The following is a 17,874-nucleotide window of genomic DNA, read 5'->3' as shown; positions in this document are numbered from 1 at the left end:
ATGTTCTTTCAAGAAAAAAAAAATTGAAATATTTCTTTTTCTTTTTTAAAAAGGCACAAGCAAGATTTAATGAATCAAGCCAGAAGCTGGACCTCTTGAAGTATTCACTGGAACAGAGATTGAATGAACTTCCTAAAAACCATCCCAAAAGCAGTATTATTATAGAGGAGCTTTCACTGGTCTCTTCACCCACATTAAGTCCTCGTCAAGGTGTAATATCTACTCAAAACCAGTATAGTACACTGTCCAAACCAGCAGCTTTAACAGGTAAGATTTATGGAGCTTTTTTTTTATTTTATTAAATGGTTTAAAACAAGTCTTTAATGCCAACTGTATTTCTTTCTGGCCATATTTCATCATTGTTCTTTTCCTAGACAAAAGCATTTATAATTTCCAAGTGTCTATGCACCAAAAAATGCAGATAAGTTTCTTGGCTTTATTTCTTGACCTCTTTTATAATCCTGTTGAAAAAGTGAAGTTCTGGCCTTAAGTTAGGTCACTATGGAACAATACTACCTATCACCTTTCATCTTTAGATTATCAAGCACTTTAAAAGGTGGGTAAGTATCATTATCCCCACTTTACAGATGGGGAAACTGAGGTGCAGAAGGGTTAAGTGACCTGCCCAGGTCATACAACAAGTCAGTGGCAGAGCTGGAGACAGGCACCCAGCTCTTCTCACACTCCCTGTTTTACCCACTGGACCATGCTGGCTTCCTAGAACGTGAGATTTATGCTACAAAAACATGTGGCCTATTTCTAAACCAAAGAGGGAGATCCTAACAAACATGCATGGAACTATTGAAGCCTCTCTTTATTGGTGTGAATTGTTTTCCTTGCAATTAAACATGGAGTTTGTGGGGTTTTTTGTGTGTTAGCCTCTTTAGCCTAGAGGGTCTTAGCCTCCTGTGGGGGAGCAGTACATTTATTTATATATATATATATAAAAAAATATATAAAAGACATAGGAACTTCTCATAGTTTGGCTTCACCTGGACTTGTTGTCCTTCATTGGAAGTTAACTGTTTCAAGAGCTTTAACAAAGCTCTTAACCATTTGCCTCCCAGTGTTCTTAAAGAAAATCAAATCCTTTGGACTACTTGGGGTTGTGTTGCTTTGCTACATTTATTTCATAAGTGGTCGTATAAGAATTACTAGTACAGATAGGTTTGGTTTTCTGTTACATTTTACATGTAACTATTAAACCAACTATAACAGAGTAAGCTTATTACAAAAACAATCTGTAATTCAAGTGTTACTTTAGTTATACATGAAAGAATTTGGTTTGGAAGTACTGTGGGGTTATATTTTAAAACAAAAAGAGGAACTCTTCTACCGAGCTGCAATAATAATAAAATGGAGCGAGTCTACTTGTTTTCCATTTTGGTTCAGTAAGACGAGGAGCAAAGGGTAAAAAGCATCAAGACCTCAGCTGAGAGCCCTTGTGAAGCGGCAGAGTGGTGAGGGGAGCTTTTTTCATCATATGCAATCTCAAATGATGAGTGACCATGGGCAGGAAGTATCGTGCCTTGGTTTTCAAACAGCTTTTTTTTTTTTCATTATGCTTTTCCTATAATATATAATCATGGGTCAGATACATTATAGTGACAAATAATTCCTCTTTAAGTGTGTTTTACTGATATGTATGAATAGTTTCTGATAGGAATTACCAAAACAGAGCTACATGCTTGTAAAGTTCTTAATAGTTTCACTTTCGTATTAGCTACACAAAGAGCTTTTGTATTGAACTGCATTTAAATGAACGGTGTCTTTGTGTTTTGCCTCTAACACGGTGAAAAAGAGATCAGTGCTACGGTTGTGCTTTTTAAAGTGCATCAGCGGAACTTTCTGATACCCATCCAGTCCTTAGACAAGATTATAGCCTTTCTGGGGGTTTTGGGGGGGTGCAGTGTTTTTTTTTTTCCTAAACAGAGTTCGGGAATTAAGTATTCTTTTACCTTTTATCCTGTTTTGGGAACCAACAGCATCCCTTCATCTTCATAGCCTAATGCTTAGCTGTCACTTACGGCTGTTAATTCCCTACAGGATGGGATTTCTTCTGAGACTGGTTTCTCAGTGTCTTTTCTGTGGGCTGTAATGTAGCCAGACCATTTTTAGGTCAAGTCTGACTTAAGTTTCTGTTACAAGAGTACTTTTAAGTTTCACGGTTAAGTACGTTTGCTGTCAAAAGAGCCCTGCATTCAGGCGCTGTGTTTCTAGCTGACAGTATGATTATGAACTGGCTAACTTTACCGCTTCTAATAGTTAATTTTGTTAGTGTTGGTGGTGTCACAGTTTTACAGATGCTATCTTGTACAGGATGAGGTAAGCCTACCGTTCTCATAACCATCTGTGGTATTCAGATGTTTCTGTGCTGCTGGAGGAAACTCTGAAATTAGAACAGCAGCCTCTGTACCTCATTTGGTTAAAGATGTAGAAGGTTTTGAAGAGTAGCTTTTTGTCTCAGCTTTTATAAATCCAAATTCAGTCAAGTTGGAACAATTCAATGATTTTAAATTATGTACTAACTCAAAGTTGACTTCAGCCTGCAGCCAGCGAATGTGATTTCTGAATGTATCTTCAACATTGTAGTCTCAATAATCAATGTGTTCATTTTAATTACTAAAGCGATCTAGCCAATATTAATTGGTCATATAACCCTCATGAAAAATTGTTATTGTCCCATCTGCAAGATCTGTCATTTTCATAAGAAACATAAGATTTGTCATCTTAAAAATGATGTTGCTTAAAACTTGAACCTAAGTCAGTTAGGCTCTTAAGTGAAGAGAACGAAGATAATTCTGAGATGCAGAACAAAAACTTATTTTGTGTTATTTGGGTGAACTGTTGCACCTTTTAGAAGGTTGAGTTGCACATATTTGACTTTTGATGCTTATTTTCAGTATATTTGTCTGTCTTAGATCTGTCTTTTGATTTCATCTGATAATTCTGTTAGACCCTGCGCGGGTCAAAATGTGAGCTATTGCTATAAATCAATCATTAGTCTTTCACTTCATTTACTTAAGAACAGAAATCTTTGATAAATCATTGTCTGTCTTGTTGTAGGTACCCTGGAAGTTAGGCTAATGGGCTGCCAAGATATTTTGGAAAACGTCCCCGGTCGATCAAAAGCCACATCGATTACGCTCCCTGGATGGAGTCCGAATGAAGCCAGATCATCTTTCATGAGCAGAACCAGTAAAAGTAAAAGTGGGAGTAGTAGAAACCTTCTGAAAACTGATGACTTGTCCAGTTCAGTATACTTCTCTTATTTTTACGCATATCTTTTATTTACATTTTACTGTGCATGCCGTGTTCTGTAATTTAAACTACTAAATTGATTTTAAGCTTTAAACTTACCTGTTTCTTCATCTGTCAAGTTGTTAAAAAAACAAAAAAAAACCCACAGCCACACTATTATACCCATAAGAACCAATTAAGTATGAGATTACATTTTTAAGGGAAACTTACTGAAGATTTTTTTGTTTGTGGAAAATCCTCTTAAAGATTTAAGCTGAGTTTGTGTACTTTACTTACAGATGAAGTCTGTGCTGTACTGAAGCTGGATAACACTGTGGTTGGTCAAACTAGCTGGAAACCTATTTCCAATCAGTCATGGGATCAGAAATTTACACTGGAACTAGACAGGGTAAAAATGTGGTCTTCCTTCATTGACAGCTATAGTTGATTCTGTAGATGAATTTCATGTTGCTTTTTTTTTTTCCCTGTTGTAATTATGTTCAAATTTCACGTGTGTAAGTATTCCCATCTTTAACAGAACGGGCTCCTTGGGGTTAAGCTGTTGTGCTGGGCTGGCTTTCTAGAAATTTTACCTTTTCTGGCCTACAAACTGACATTTTTATCCACAATGTAACACTTAACATCTATTTAGCCTGTGATAGATGGTGCTAAATAGACAAATAATCAACTTCTGATTATTTGTCAGTACATCCTAATATCAGATAGAGTCTGGATATTTTGGTAAACTATGTCATAGAATTTTTGCAGTGCTTCTGTAAACGTGTTTTCATGTGAAGCTGATCAATTCTTCAGGAATAATAAATAAATTCGCTAATAGTTCTTTCCTAGAACTTTAAAGATCACCTGGAGGATGAAAGTATCTGAAATGATACTTGATATTTCTTTCCTCACACCTTTTGAAGAGAATTTCTGTTATATAGATTTAATCAAGTATTTGTGTTCTAGATACCTGGTGGTCACATTATTTTAAAGTACAAGGATGATTTTTTTTTCCTATCAGTATTTAAAATAGACTGAAAATTAAACTATATTTTAGGAGCCTAAATGTCATCTCCAGTATGTGTTTAAAACAAACAAGAGAGGGGGAAAGAAAAAAAGCTACCTTCCTGTTTTTGCTCTCTCCCCACCTCACCCCACCCCACCCAGCCCCAAACCAGGTTCCTTCTATCTAGGAAGGAAGCAGTTTTAGACCTGCAGGTTGAGAAGTTCAGGTTCCGGTTCGGAGTAGTGCAGAACAAAACTAGGCAGCTGTGGAGTCACGAAGCCTTGATTATTCTCAGATTAAGACTAGGACTAGTCAAAGTGTGGTAGCTGCTCCTACCAGCCTGTCCTGTTCACTACCTAAGAACTCAATATTAGGTGGCTTTTTGGTGCCGGAAGAGGACCTTGCTTCTGCTGGGTATGACCACGCAGCCTTCCGTATTTGAAACGCACGTTCCAAACCCCATCATTTTTTTATCTGTTGCTGCTTCTTAACTTTTGTTTCTTTTAAAACCTAAAGCTATCATATGAAGACAGCAAATTGAGGCATCATGATGGAATTAAACTGTGCTAACTGAATTTAGTAACATACAATTCTTCACCTTTTGTGACAAGCATATAAGACACCCCAAGAATATATCAGTCCCACCAGCAAGATATAGCAGTAGTTCTTGTTACGTTAAAGTTTTTGGCCCCGAGTCACAAAAAACCTGTATGTCTTTCTGGAGATACCACATAAAGTCTTGCATCATGATGCGTGTGCAGGTTGTAAAATGTCGCTATGCAGCCGTGAAATGCAACTGATACTTGTAAATAACGTGGAAAACTAGTAAAGCTGAGTTTTCTAAACGCTGGTAAAAACTTGTTGTCAGAGCATGAGCTAAAATATCTTGAACTCGCACTGTTGTTGGACTGACTCAAAAAGCCCGTCTGACTGTTTGCGGCTCTGTCCTGCTCTTGGGGGAGTTTTACACTTATTCTTTTATTTGGACACTGGCGATTGCATCGGAACTGAAGTGAAATACTACAGGCACCCTAGTCGAAGCTTGCTCAGTATGGCTCGTTGGCTCTGGCTCCCTTTTAAAGAAACAGCTCTGCATCTTGATCCTTGAGTTGCTAGATCTTACGATTGTGCAGAGGTAACTCTTGCAGAACAATTACTAATAAGTAATTTCCTGTGTATACGTTTCCTGTCGTAGTCACGTGAATTAGAAATCTCCGTTTATTGGCGTGACTGGAGATCTCTGTGTGCAGTAAAGTTTCTGAGGTTGGAAGATTTCCTGGACAACCAACGGCATGGCATGTGTCTCTATCTTGAACCCCAGGGCACTCTGTTTGCAGAGGTAAGAAGGTTTCTGTGAAACACTTGAGCATACTTGCAAGTATTGTATTGCAGAATAGTTTCTCTTTAAACTTTTAAGAATGCATTTTGTTCTGAAACTTGAATTATAACACACATTATTTGAACCGCAGGTTACGTTTTTTAATCCAGTTATTGAAAGAAGACCAAAACTCCAGAGGCAGAAGAAAATTTTTTCAAAGCAGCAAGGTGATTATTTAATATAAACGTGTAAAGCTTAAAAATTGCACAGATCTGTTATATTTCTTTATACAGAGGCCTAATATTTGTCTGTGAATAAAGCTGTTGATAACGAAGGATTTGGCACTGCATTTAGAAATGTTTTGGTTTAGAATTCCTTATTACGCATTAGCATTTAATAGTGAATAATTAGGAATTGCTAAGGAATACGACAAATTCCGTTTATTCTTCATAAACTATAAACTGATTAATATGATGTTTTTTTAATTATAGCTTTTGGTAATAAGTAAGGAAACTACTTGCATTCTTTTTTCTCTTTTCACAATATCCACAGGCAAAACGTTTCTCAGAGCTCCTCAAATGAATATTAATATTGCCACTTGGGGAAGGCTGGTAAGAAGAGCTATTCCTACGGTAAATCACTCTGGCACCTTCAGCCCTCAAGCAGCAGTGCCTGCTGCCGGGCCGGTGGTGGATGCACACATTCCTGAGCTGACGCTGCCAGCCAGGTAGGCGATATCTACAGTTCTTAAGTACTTTTAAGAGCAAGAGTAACAGGAAGATGCTTATGCCCTAACATACGTAATGTGTCAAATCTGCTTATTCTGCATGACTGCAGACCTTACAGTGTTTCAGGTTTGGACGTACATTTTGTAGACAGATCTACACGCAAGATTTGTTTTAGGAGAAATCTACATAACCTGCAGTTTTAGGTTGGTTTTCATACTATTAAAAGAGTCTCTGCTATACCCTGAGGAGTTATTTGTTTTCTTGCCAGTGACTCTCCTGTAGCCAAATTGGACTTTGAACTTGAGCCTGAGCCTCCACCTGCTCCACCCCGTGCATCTTCCCTTGGGGAAATATGTGAATCTTCCTCTGAGATAAAGGCTGCGGACGTGCCATCTCAGGCAAGTCACTTGAAGAATTTGGGGCTATACAGTTTAACAAGGTTGTAATATTGGCATCTTTATGATGGATTTCTTCCCTTATCTTTCAGCTTATGCTCCCTTAACTTACACATACAGAACTGTCCCGAGAGAATGCTCCGATTATTCTTGGTACCAAACTGTTTCCATGGTTGGTGTGTTTAACTCTCCAAGTCATTAGTTGCACCACAGAGAAAACAAAAGCCCCAAATTATTAGAGTATTCAGGAAAAAATGGTTTTACTTACAAGGAGCTGGATGACTGGAGCAAGAGGTTTCAGCAGTCTGTTAAAAGCTTGCTTGTCTGTGTCGTTTTAAAGTATACCATTTTAGCTTAGATAATTCTTGTGTTAAGAATTTCACATGCTTATAGTAAAATTACTCCATTTGTTTGCCTTCGCAATCAGTTTTAAATTTTCAAACTTCTTTTTCTTCACAGGATGAAGTATCAAATTTTGATTTTGAAAATGGCAGAAATAGTATTGTCCCAAAACTCCAGCCTGAAATAATCTGTGAGCCTGATGCTCCCCGTTCGGACATAAAATATTCCAACACCCGAGAGCCTGAAGATAGAAGGTAAAATGCAGTGGGTTTGCTGTTGATCTGAACGATATCTCTTAAAGTTAAACTAGAAGATTTTTGACTGTGAGTTTTTTGATTTTTTTTATTTATTTTTTTTTTAATTAACATAGATCACAACAAAGATTTCAGTTCAGTCTGAAGGATTTCAGATGTTGTGCTGTGCTGGGCAGAGGACATTTTGGGAAGGTAAATGTCAAAAGGGTATATCAAATGACAAGGCTGTATCAAAAACTAGATACAGCTCTTAAATGATTCACTTACCTTCTGTTTTAGGTGCTTTTGGCAGAGTACAAAAACACAAACGAGATGTTTGCTATTAAAGCCTTAAAGAAAGGAGATATTGTGGCTCGTGATGAAGTAGACAGGTGAGTTTGTAAAATTATAATACGTGGATTCCATAAATCATCTGTGTTTTCTTTCTGCATGCAGCACAGTTGTAAGCTCTATCCAACAGCAATTGAATTCAGTGAAAGAGCAAAACAAGTTGCCACCTCCCTGCTTAGTTGGCTGCTGCAGACGTGTCGTCTGTCTTCTGGGGCACGGAGGGAGCAGCGCAGCCCAGGAATGCTGGTCCCTTTAGTGCCCCTCGTACCATGCCTGTACTGCGGCTCCGACTTAAATCTCATCCTGTTTTCATTTCGGTTCTCTTGCAATTATTTATTCTAATTACTTGTTGTGCAGACTTCCGTCACGTTTCAGGAGGACAGTGACTGTGCTTTCTTTACTGGCAGAAACACCTCTAATCGTATTTCTCAACCTGTAACATGCTGTCATACTTTGTCCGTCATACTTTCCCTTAAGCCCTGTGTATACTCTGCTGTTGTGGGTTTTTTTAATCTTTTTGCCCCAAAACTCAGATATTTTCTTTGCTTGGAAGAGAAGCGGCAGTTAGAAAACTGTCTAGTTTTAGTGCAAGAAGGTGCTTTTTACAATGGTTTAATAGTGACTATATTCATTTGGCTTGTAGGAAGAAAGATAACTCTTAAGAATAAGATACAAATTAAGCAATTGGCTTAAGGAGAAATAATCTAGCGTTACTATAGATAGATGTCTATAATATTGTTACTGTTTTTCCACTTTATTGTATACACTAAAAATAAAAATGGATTGAAGCTAATGTCACGTGATGCTGATGCATACTTAATGCAAGGCTGAGTATTTGGGATGAAAACTGGCAGAATACAATTTTCATGGACTGTTAGGTTTCCTTTTTCATTTGTGAAAGCTAAACGCAACTTCATGGAAATCCTGGCATCAGCTTAAAGTGTGTGCAAATATTAAAAGCTCTCTCTTGAAACAAAAAGTGTTCTTACCTTATCCTGAGGAATAGAGGAAAAAACATAAGGTACGAATTAACGATAGTTTCTGAGAGTTGAAAAATTGTGGTTCAGGATTCAGCTTTAAATTTTTACTGATTTTCTGTTTGCAGCTTGATGTGTGAAAAGCGAATATTTGAAACTGTGAATAGTGTAAGACATCCCTTCTTGGTGAACCTTTTTGCTTGTTTCCAAACCAAAGATCACGTTTGCTTCGTAATGGAATACGCTGCTGGTGGGGATCTGATGATGCACATTCACACTGACGTCTTCTCTGAACCAAGAGCAGTGTGAGTACCCACCCCTTTTGTGGCATTTAGTGAAGGCGTTTTATTCGGTGAATAAGAACTAAGATCTTTATCACTACGTGACTCTACATTATGTCATTTCAGTAAATACTGTTTTAAGTTTTTAAAAGGGTCAGAGATTCTAACTGATTTTGTTAGAAAGAGGCACACGTGGGTTTAACGTGCCCGAATCCATATTGAATTCAAAAATCATATACAACTATTTAATTTTTATCATACTTTCTTTTAAAAGATTACATAAAAAATCTAAATGAAAAGTTAAAAAAGCAGACAAGGCTGAAAAAGGAAAGAATGAGCCAAATTAGAAATCCCTCAATGCCGTGGCAGTGGACACTACAGAAAACTTACCCTCAAGGCTTGAAAGCTGCAAGTTTTGAAGCATTTTTGCTGCCTAACCAGGTGGTTGAAACTCATCTGTACCTGAAAAAACAATCAGTCATCTTCGGAGGACGGTTAATAAAACAGATCAATAATAATGGGCTTCACATTCTGAAAAGCAAGACTAAAATCCACTGAAATTTTTAACTTGAACTTTTTTCAACAGGTTCTACGCTGCATGTGTGGTTCTTGGACTTCAGTATTTACATGAACACAAAATAGTATATAGGTAAGTTGTCATTGACCCATTTCCAACAGATGCATTTTAGCTATTCTGAACTGAAGAAACATCAGTGATGCAATTTTGTTCTCAAATGTTCATCTAGAGATTTGAAGTTGGATAACTTATTGCTGGACACAGAAGGCTTCGTGAAAATTGCTGACTTTGGTCTTTGCAAAGAAGGTAACGGCCCTTCGATTTTCTTTCTAGGGAGATTCCATAGTTTGTCTTACTCTTGACTGTTCCTTGAGACTTTTGGACCGCCAAATGTGTAGTGTATACTTGCCTTGTATTGTTTGAAGGAAAAAATACAACTCTGATGGTACAAATGTGAAAACAAGAGGAAGTTCCTTAGTAGGGAAATATGCGGAGCATCTGAGCACAGCCCTATTCTCTATTTATTTTTTTTAGTTGTGAGCATCACCTGTTCTGATTCTTACTTCGTCATAGCTCTGCGTATTGATAAGGCGTACTGCTGCATTTTACGAGTTAGCAGGAAAGGCATTAGGTATTTTTCCTCATTCTAAATGTGTTGACACTGTAAAATGAAATCAAGTACCATTGTAATCCATACCTCACTCTTACTATTTACAAATTCATTATCTTTTTTTTTTTAATCTTTGAATTAACACAATTCTTAGGCATATGGAAATGACATGCAAAGTATATTATAGCTAAAATAAAGACATCTATCCCAAAAACGAAGCCTACATGTTAGAAGGCTACTTTTTACTACTGGCAAATACCTTTCAAATAAGACAAAATAGAGGTAGCAACTGAAATTGCAGTGTCGTTCTCAAACTTTATTGTGGGGAAGATCCAGAAGGGCCCATTTCCTTCTCTGATTTGTATAGCCTGTCCTCCATATCTTTTCCTTTTAGATAGCCTAAGAGGGAATTTAGTAAACTCGGTGGGTGTTCAAACATTGCTGCTGTCTTTAATATCCATGGGCAAGTCCTGTGACTTTAGCTACAAACAAGTTCCCTAAATGACAAAAGGAAACGAGGTCAAGGAAAGCTCTTTGGTTTACTGACTACTACAATTAATGGTTTTCTTAAGCTTTCTGCAGCTCCTCCGCCTGTCTTATCACAGCAGCCCTTGCAGTGCTGATGTCCCAAACCGTGCCGCTCTTGCAAATCTAGAGGGCTTACTTTGCTCCAGGTGGTTTCACTACACTCTGTGTTTTACTTTACTGTGTGTAGTTTTGCCACTGTAGAAGCATCCATAGTGGGCATGTTTGACTAGCGTACCACATTTTCTTCTTCTAGCTGGTAGAAATACATTATAGGAGTGTTTGTATCTTTCCAAGCAAAGATAACTGGGTGACAAAGGGGTAACTGGAAGCTTAATTCGTCTCATCGCACGTAGTTGGGGAGAGAAAGACTTACACTGGAGCGCACGTGGAACAGGGCGTGGGAGGGAGGAGCAGGGGAGTGTTTTACCTCATTGGCCTGAGCCTTCAGGACAGGCCCCGGAACTACGAGATGGGCTGACATTGTTCTGGAGAGAGGCTTTACTTGCTGGAGGAATAGGTTGTAGAGTGGCAGAAAATACCACTTGCTTTTCATTAACTGTAACTTTTCAGGAATGGGATTTGGAGACAGAACGAGCACGTTCTGTGGCACACCGGAATTTCTTGCTCCAGAGGTGCTGACAGAAACTTCCTATACAAGAGCTGTAGACTGGTGGGGTCTTGGTGTACTTATCTACGAGATGCTGGTGGGCGAGGTAAGTTCTAGTGAGATACAACGGAGTCGGAAAACTAACACATGTTCAAAAGGTTACAACACTCAAGATCCCAGCCTGTTGACATCTAACATGCCCCGCCTCTCACAGCTTTATCCACGCTTGCATATACAGTATGTATGGGATGCCTGGTTTTACCGTGAGCATCTTAATGTGTCTCATCGAGAAGAAGTATTAAATGCTGAGCAGCTACTCAGCTGATGGCAGCTGGCGTAGTGCTGTCCAAGCTGATGAGTCATGGCACGAGCTTGAGTTACCAGCAATTGTGGAAGTGAATGAGTTGTAGCTGGTCCAAGACTTAACTTCTAGATTTTTGGTTTGTTTTTAATTACATCATTATGCCTTAAATCAAATTACAATAATGGCACCCTAATATTGGTGTCTCTAATCAAGAACATTGCACATCTGGGTTTGGGGAGCTCCATTTCCAGCACACATCTGTTATCATCAAATTTGGATGCGTACAGCTATAGCAGTCTTCTGCTTTCAAATGCTTTTGGGGAGAAAACAAACTCCTTAACTCCTGTAGCTAGAATGGAAGTGAACTTTAATGTGTAAAACTGGATCGTAGTGAAAGATTATGCTGAACGCAGTGCTGTTACCATTTGAATTACACATGCACTAAAATAGAATGCCACAGTTCCATGTAAATGAGCTGGTATAAATAAATTACTATTGAATAGTTATTTACTATTGCATATATTGCTTTACCTTCTGGTTCATAATAGCTCCCAGGTAGCACAGTGATGGCTTACGTGCTAAAAAATGGAGGAAAACTATAGATTTGCTCATTTTGTTCTTTTTCAAAAAAGGTATCGACTGACTTACTTTCACTTCCTTTCAGGTAAAAAAGGACAAAAAGCTTGTAGGGTATTGCCAACATCTGTCAGGCCATTTCAAAACGGTTTGAAAACCCCTGAGCTGTAACATGCTAAAGATATTACAAAACCAAATTAGTCTTTACCATGTTACTTGTGAACGGCAGCTCTCCCAAAGATGACCGGATGCATACTTCCCACGTTCCCTGTATATCTTGTGTCAGAGTTCACAGAAGATCCCAGTTTTAGGTGCTTCTACTTCTAAAAACAAATTTTTAAAGCATAATCCTTCAGTAAAAACTAAGGGATAATACCAACCTGCCTTTTTTTTTTTCCCTCTTCCTTATGGAAAAGTACCGTATCTGTTACTGTGAAAGGAAGATTTCATTTCCGTGTGTCTAATTCCAAACTGTCAACTGAATATATGTGGTTTTCAATTGTAAGGGATTTTTAAGCCTGTTTAATAGTATATTTTTTATTACTTTCATTATAGTCTCCCTTCCCTGGAGACGATGAAGAAGAGGTGTTTGACAGTATTGTAAATGACGAAGTAAGATATCCACGATTTCTGTCTACAGAAGCCATCTCTATAATGAGACGGGTAAGAACATAGCAACATTACAGTATTTCCCTCTTACCCTGTTTCCTCTCCAGCATTAAGAAAACTAATTACTTCTGTGGGGAGCAAAATACTTTAAGACCCGACGCTTGGTAGTTTTTTCTACAATTACATTTCAGCCCTGCTTTGTTTATGCTGTGCAATGCTGCCCAGCACCTTAAATGAAAGCTGTCAGTGCCATTCCACTTTATTCAGGAGCAAGTTTTTCCTTTTTAAAACATGAAACACGAGAGGCTCCATTTTCTCCCTGAACTAAGTTTCCAAGTCATACCTAACTAGAGAAGTTCCGCTCTTATTTCCTAGCAGAACACTGCTGCATTGACCTGTTTGGTAGATTAACATTGTCACATGAATATTTTAATTCAAAGACTTCCAAATCTTTTTGGTTTCCTTCCAAGTGGGGCAGGGAACACGGCACACATGGCATCTGCGGTCCTGTTCTTGGCAAAGAACAGCTGATTTTTGGTTATGATTGTTACTAGCGCTGTTCCTTAGTGGGATGCCTCTACTTGTCTGAAGAAGATGCTCGATGCTGTCGTAGTTAGAAGCTCGTCACAGTTGATAGAAAGGCATCTGCTGGAGGGGATTCAAAGCCTTGGGAAGCAGCCTCTCTGCTTAGGCTGCTACTGGGGGTCAGGCCCTTAGCACCCAATTCAGCCACGCGCTGCAGCATGTAAGTTGAAGCATGTCATGGTAACCACTGTGCCGTAAGTATTTAAGTAATAGTACAAATATTCTACAGCTTAAAATGATGGCTTCCTCCAAGGGAGAGTGTTTGCCTAGAGAAAGAAGGAAGAATACAGCTTTAAGGCAGCACCTGGGAAAGGTATATGTTTACTGTGAGACTCACCATGTCAGTATCTATTCCACTGCAGCAGGAATACCTGTACTGTGGACTTTGTGCTTGCAATTTACTAGTTGTAGCTGTGCCTGCACTGCTCCATCAGAAATTCTTTCATAATAGAGTAGACATTATTCTTTGAATGTGCTGCAGCATGAATGTATCGGGCCACCCCGCTCCTGGGCGCTCTGCTGGGCACAGGGGTCTCCTCACAGCAGCAGGATTCACGAGTGGGAACGTCTGACTTCTGCTCATAACTAGAAACCCCTTTTACTTGGCGGGGTGTGTGAAGCAACATTCAATCCTCTCTTGGTGAATCAAGTGCTGTGAAATAGCTGGGCACAGGAGACAACAGAGCAATCTTTTTTTGAGCCAAGCACGACATTACCAGTTTGTGTAAACTCTGTACCCTCTCCAGCAGAAAGCACTTTTCAGTATCTCTAGGCTGAACACCAGCCCCACAAACCACCTCAGGTACCGAGACTCGGTACCTCAGCTCCGTGGTGAGACAGATTGTCTGCTCTCCGTATGGCCAGAGCCGGGCTGATGGTGGAATTGTGCAAACAGGTTCAGGCAGCTCTAAAAGAGCACTGCTAGCTCTAGTCTAGGTCCCGCAGTATGAATTTCACCGTCCCTCCATTCTCGGTGTTGGCTCTTAGATGGTCGTGCTCATCCTCCCTAGTTCCTCTCCTTGCCCCTGAATCCTTGCACTGAAATCTCACATATTTTGTCAGCTGCTACGAAGAAATCCAGAGCGGCGTCTTGGAGCTGGAGAGAAAGATGCTGAGGATGTGAAAAAGCATCACTTCTTCAGGGTGAGTACAAACCAGTATTATTTCTAAGGACACTGAGGAGCACAGACAGGAAACTAAACATCAGTTGCTTTATTTTACAGCTAATAGATTGGAATGCTTTACTGGCCAAGAAAGTGAAGCCTCCTTTTGTACCCACCATTAGAGGACGAGAAGATGTTAGTAATTTTGATGACGAATTTACCTCTGAAGCACCGATCCTCACTCCACCTCGGGAACCAAGGATACTTTCGGAAGAAGAGCAGGAAATGTTCAGAGATTTTGATTACATTGCTGATTGGTGTTAACTTCCAGACACTGTGAAACCCCAGCTGACTGGCTCACAAGAATGCCTCTCTCAGAAGAATACCCACCCTTCAATTGCTCTCTGTGCCACCTGTAGCTTCTGGGTTTTTTATGTCACATGAAGATCCTTTTAAGTACTGTTTTAACACTCTTGTGAAGAGTGGCCTCTTTGTATATTGTTTTTTATCTGAGCACTGGAAAGCAGGTCTGTGGAGTTCTTAAGCTGAGTTGGTGAACCCAGGCTGTATTAAGCTTCCCGCGCACGGGCACACGTGGATCTGTACTGTTGCTCTCACTCCCCACAGCAGATAACATCCCTCTTTCAAGTATCTGCCTTAAGTGGGAAAAGCAGACTGTGAGCTAGGGAATCGCTTCTCTCTGCTCATCCACACTGAAAGGGAAGTTTGGGATACTGATGACACTCGCACAGAACACGGTTCTAGCTGGAGAAGGCAAATAATTTCAGTTCAATATTATCTTGTGCAGTCTATAAAACTACACATTTCTATGTACACTTTCATCTTTTGTTCTTAAAATAATGGTATTGAGAACAGATATGCCTTGTTTTGTAAATTTTCTATGATATTTATTAGGAAAAATGTTAAATGCCTTGCCTTCGAGATAACAGCAGCGTAAGTGCTTCCATTACAAAGAAAAATCCAGAAAAATCCAGAAAGTTTACCAAAGCCACTTGCCAAACAGTTTTGCCTTCAAGCTTTTTAAGCATGGCTTAAAGCCCTGGTTGATATGAAGAACGTGACAAGGACATTGCTCAGTCTAACCACAAAGAGCAAAGCGTACGCGTTTCCCAAGCCCCTCCGCTCCTGTACTCCAACCCCTGCCTTTCCCCGTCCCCCGGGGGACAGCGAAGTGACCCAGTCTCTGTCTAACCACCCACGTCATCCTCTGTCTGCTGTACAGTATCATAGCACATTTAGAAAACATGAGGATTTTCAATGTATACATGCTGTGAACATGTATATGTGGAAGTTGTAATGCATTCTTATGTCCGGGCAAGTAATTTAATTATACCACTTCATTAATTTTGCACAGTGGCCGAGTGAACAACACAGAACTCCGAGTGAAAAGAAACACTTGTATACATACAGGCCACTGAACTCCAGAACTTAGATTGGCAGTTACTGAGAGTAAGAGCAATACGTTGTAACAGAATGTATAAATATTTTTGATAAAAACAGTGTATATTTTATAAACCCCCTAACACTAAAAGCTGTACCTCAAAAGTTGAAAAATAATTTAGACCAGACACTGTGCATACTTGTAAACCAAGACCTGTTTTTGGCATCTGGTGTTCTGTGGGCAAACGTTAGTTCTCAGAAGTCAGGTTTCCCGCGTGGCCCTTAGCTCGAGCACGGGTCGGAGCCGACTGCGTGTGTCCGCTCCCAGGTTCATCCCAGCCAGGAGGTCGCTGTTTGTGGGCTAAGACAGTGAGAATCACCACTCAAATGAATTAAAACTTGTAATGTTAGGCATTCAAAGCAGAAACGCAAACCGCTCGAGTGTGTAACACCAAGGTGGTGGTTTAAAATCCTGATGCTGGACAGACCTGCAGGGCAAACAGGGGAGAGGCTTAGGGAAAAAAAATAATAAAATGGTTACTGGGTCTAAATCAGGCATCTTCCCCCGCAGGAACCAGGAAGGCGTCTTTACCAGCTCTACGAATCGAATCATGTTTGGCAGAGTCATCCAACTTTGCAGCATTACTTGTTCCCAGATTCTAATTAATAAGAAAGAAATTATGTTCCTGTATCTAGCTGAAACCAGTACTTTTGAGGTACAGTCAGCTCACCCTTTTTGGTTCCCAAATATATATATGAGCATCTAACAGGGTGCTTAACACTTATGAAAGTATCCTCAAAAATACCTTTTTGTAACTACATCTTGTACAGAAATCTTTTTTTTAATCTAAGTAAATCACTAAAAAAAAAAAATTAAAAAAAATTAGAGGGCAGGGTATGTTCACCCAGTTAAGCTGAAAGAAAGCACTAATTTTATCTCTGTAGTTTTTTAAATATTTTTAGGCAGATTAAGATTTTAAACTCTAGATTGTAAATATATTTTGCTATACTTTATCTGTATGTGGCTGCTCAAGCACTTTGTAAGGAAATTAGGATATTTTAGAATGGTACACTATGCATTAAAATGAAATGTGCCTTTAACAAATGTCATTCTAAGTGTTTTGCAGTCATTAATATCACAAATTAAAGTTTTAAATAGAGTAATTTGTAAATTGTGTCCCAAACATGATTTTGCTGTTTCTCGAAGTGACTTGTCATGTTTTCTCCACAGGTGACTTCAGAAAAGAACTTGCAATCAGGAGGGGACTTACAGAAACCCAGTCTCTTAGTGGTAGCTCAGTGTACTTCCATTCATTAAAAAAAAAAAAAAAAAAAAAAAAAAAAAAAAAATTAATTACCTCTGCGCATACCTTTCTATCTGAGGCTGAAGGAAAGTAGCCTCCTCTTGCTTGGGTGAGCAGTCCTTCTGAAGGAGCAGAAGACACATCTACTGAACTCTGGCCAGCTGGAATCCGCAGTCTCCCTTCATAGGCTTCCTTTGGGGGCAGGGGGAGACAGCGCCCACTCCCCTCCTGGGTATTTCTTCATTGTAGTCTCTTGCCCTCCCCCCCCCCCCATTATATAGGAAAGCTCTGTAAACAAACAAAAACCTATACCCAGCCCACAAGCTTGTTCTTTAAGCAGAGAATAAAGCCTGCTTTTCTGAGTGCATTGCTCTTAAGAACAAATTTCACATGAGAGCATTGCCTGGAGACACTTAACTTCAATACTGAACTAAGCAATCAGTCCGTGGTCTGGCTGGCTCCAGATGAAGATCCAGACAGTTTTAAATATCTAGTCTAAATCACAGTTGAATCAACATAGGAAGTGCCCGGAGAGACTATGCCCTTGCCTTTGGTGTGCGTGGGGAATGCAGTCCCTCAGTGCTCCTGTCTTCTCCCAGGCTCACGGCGCAACCACCTCCCAGCGAGGGCTTGCGCACACGAGCAGAGAGCCGAAACCTACAAACACCTGAATTGCAGCCAGTCTCTTTGCTTACACTTTAGGCTCTACTTGTCATACAGCCTCTGCTACCACTTCGCTTTGGTAACAAGAAGAAGGTAATTAATTTGCTAAAACACACTGCAGAGCTGCAACAGCCTCCTCTCCAGCTCTCCACACCTATCCCTGCCACCCTGAGCCCCTGGTGCGCCCCCCACACTG

The 17,874-nt window shown here is 39.6% G+C and overlaps 1 protein-coding gene across 3 annotated transcripts in view; it reads left to right on the top strand.

The window, feature by feature from the left end:
• The window catches only part of PKN2 (protein kinase N2), a 57,063-nt gene extending 40,469 nt beyond the window's left edge, over positions 1 to 16,594 (top strand). For 2 of the 3 annotated variants that reach the window (XM_054211617.1, XM_054211619.1), the window contains exons 6-22: positions 54 to 267; positions 3,067 to 3,252; positions 3,540 to 3,649; positions 5,442 to 5,585; positions 5,716 to 5,791; positions 6,117 to 6,291; positions 6,561 to 6,690; positions 7,147 to 7,283; positions 7,400 to 7,475; positions 7,563 to 7,654; positions 8,719 to 8,895; positions 9,458 to 9,520; positions 9,618 to 9,694; positions 11,097 to 11,239; positions 12,569 to 12,676; positions 14,270 to 14,350; positions 14,431 to 16,594. In XM_054211617.1, coding sequence (XP_054067592.1) covers positions 54 to 267; positions 3,067 to 3,252; positions 3,540 to 3,649; positions 5,442 to 5,585; positions 5,716 to 5,791; positions 6,117 to 6,291; positions 6,561 to 6,690; positions 7,147 to 7,283; positions 7,400 to 7,475; positions 7,563 to 7,654; positions 8,719 to 8,895; positions 9,458 to 9,520; positions 9,618 to 9,694; positions 11,097 to 11,239; positions 12,569 to 12,676; positions 14,270 to 14,350; positions 14,431 to 14,634 — 2,193 coding nt within the window. In that variant the 3' untranslated portion in view covers positions 14,635 to 16,594. The remainder of the gene's footprint in view (positions 1 to 53; positions 268 to 3,066; positions 3,253 to 3,539; positions 3,650 to 5,441; positions 5,586 to 5,715; positions 5,792 to 6,116; positions 6,292 to 6,560; positions 6,691 to 7,146; positions 7,284 to 7,399; positions 7,476 to 7,562; positions 7,655 to 8,718; positions 8,896 to 9,457; positions 9,521 to 9,617; positions 9,695 to 11,096; positions 11,240 to 12,568; positions 12,677 to 14,269; positions 14,351 to 14,430) is intronic. The other variant, XR_008468025.1, reaches the window with a different exon arrangement.
• The last annotated feature ends 1,280 nt before the right edge of the window (positions 16,595 to 17,874 follow it).

Source organism: Rissa tridactyla, chromosome 8 (assembly GCF_028500815.1).
Source record: "Rissa tridactyla isolate bRisTri1 chromosome 8, bRisTri1.patW.cur.20221130, whole genome shotgun sequence".
Taxonomy (NCBI): domain Eukaryota; kingdom Metazoa; phylum Chordata; class Aves; order Charadriiformes; family Laridae; genus Rissa; species Rissa tridactyla.
This window is presented reverse-complemented; position numbering and strand designations above follow the sequence as displayed.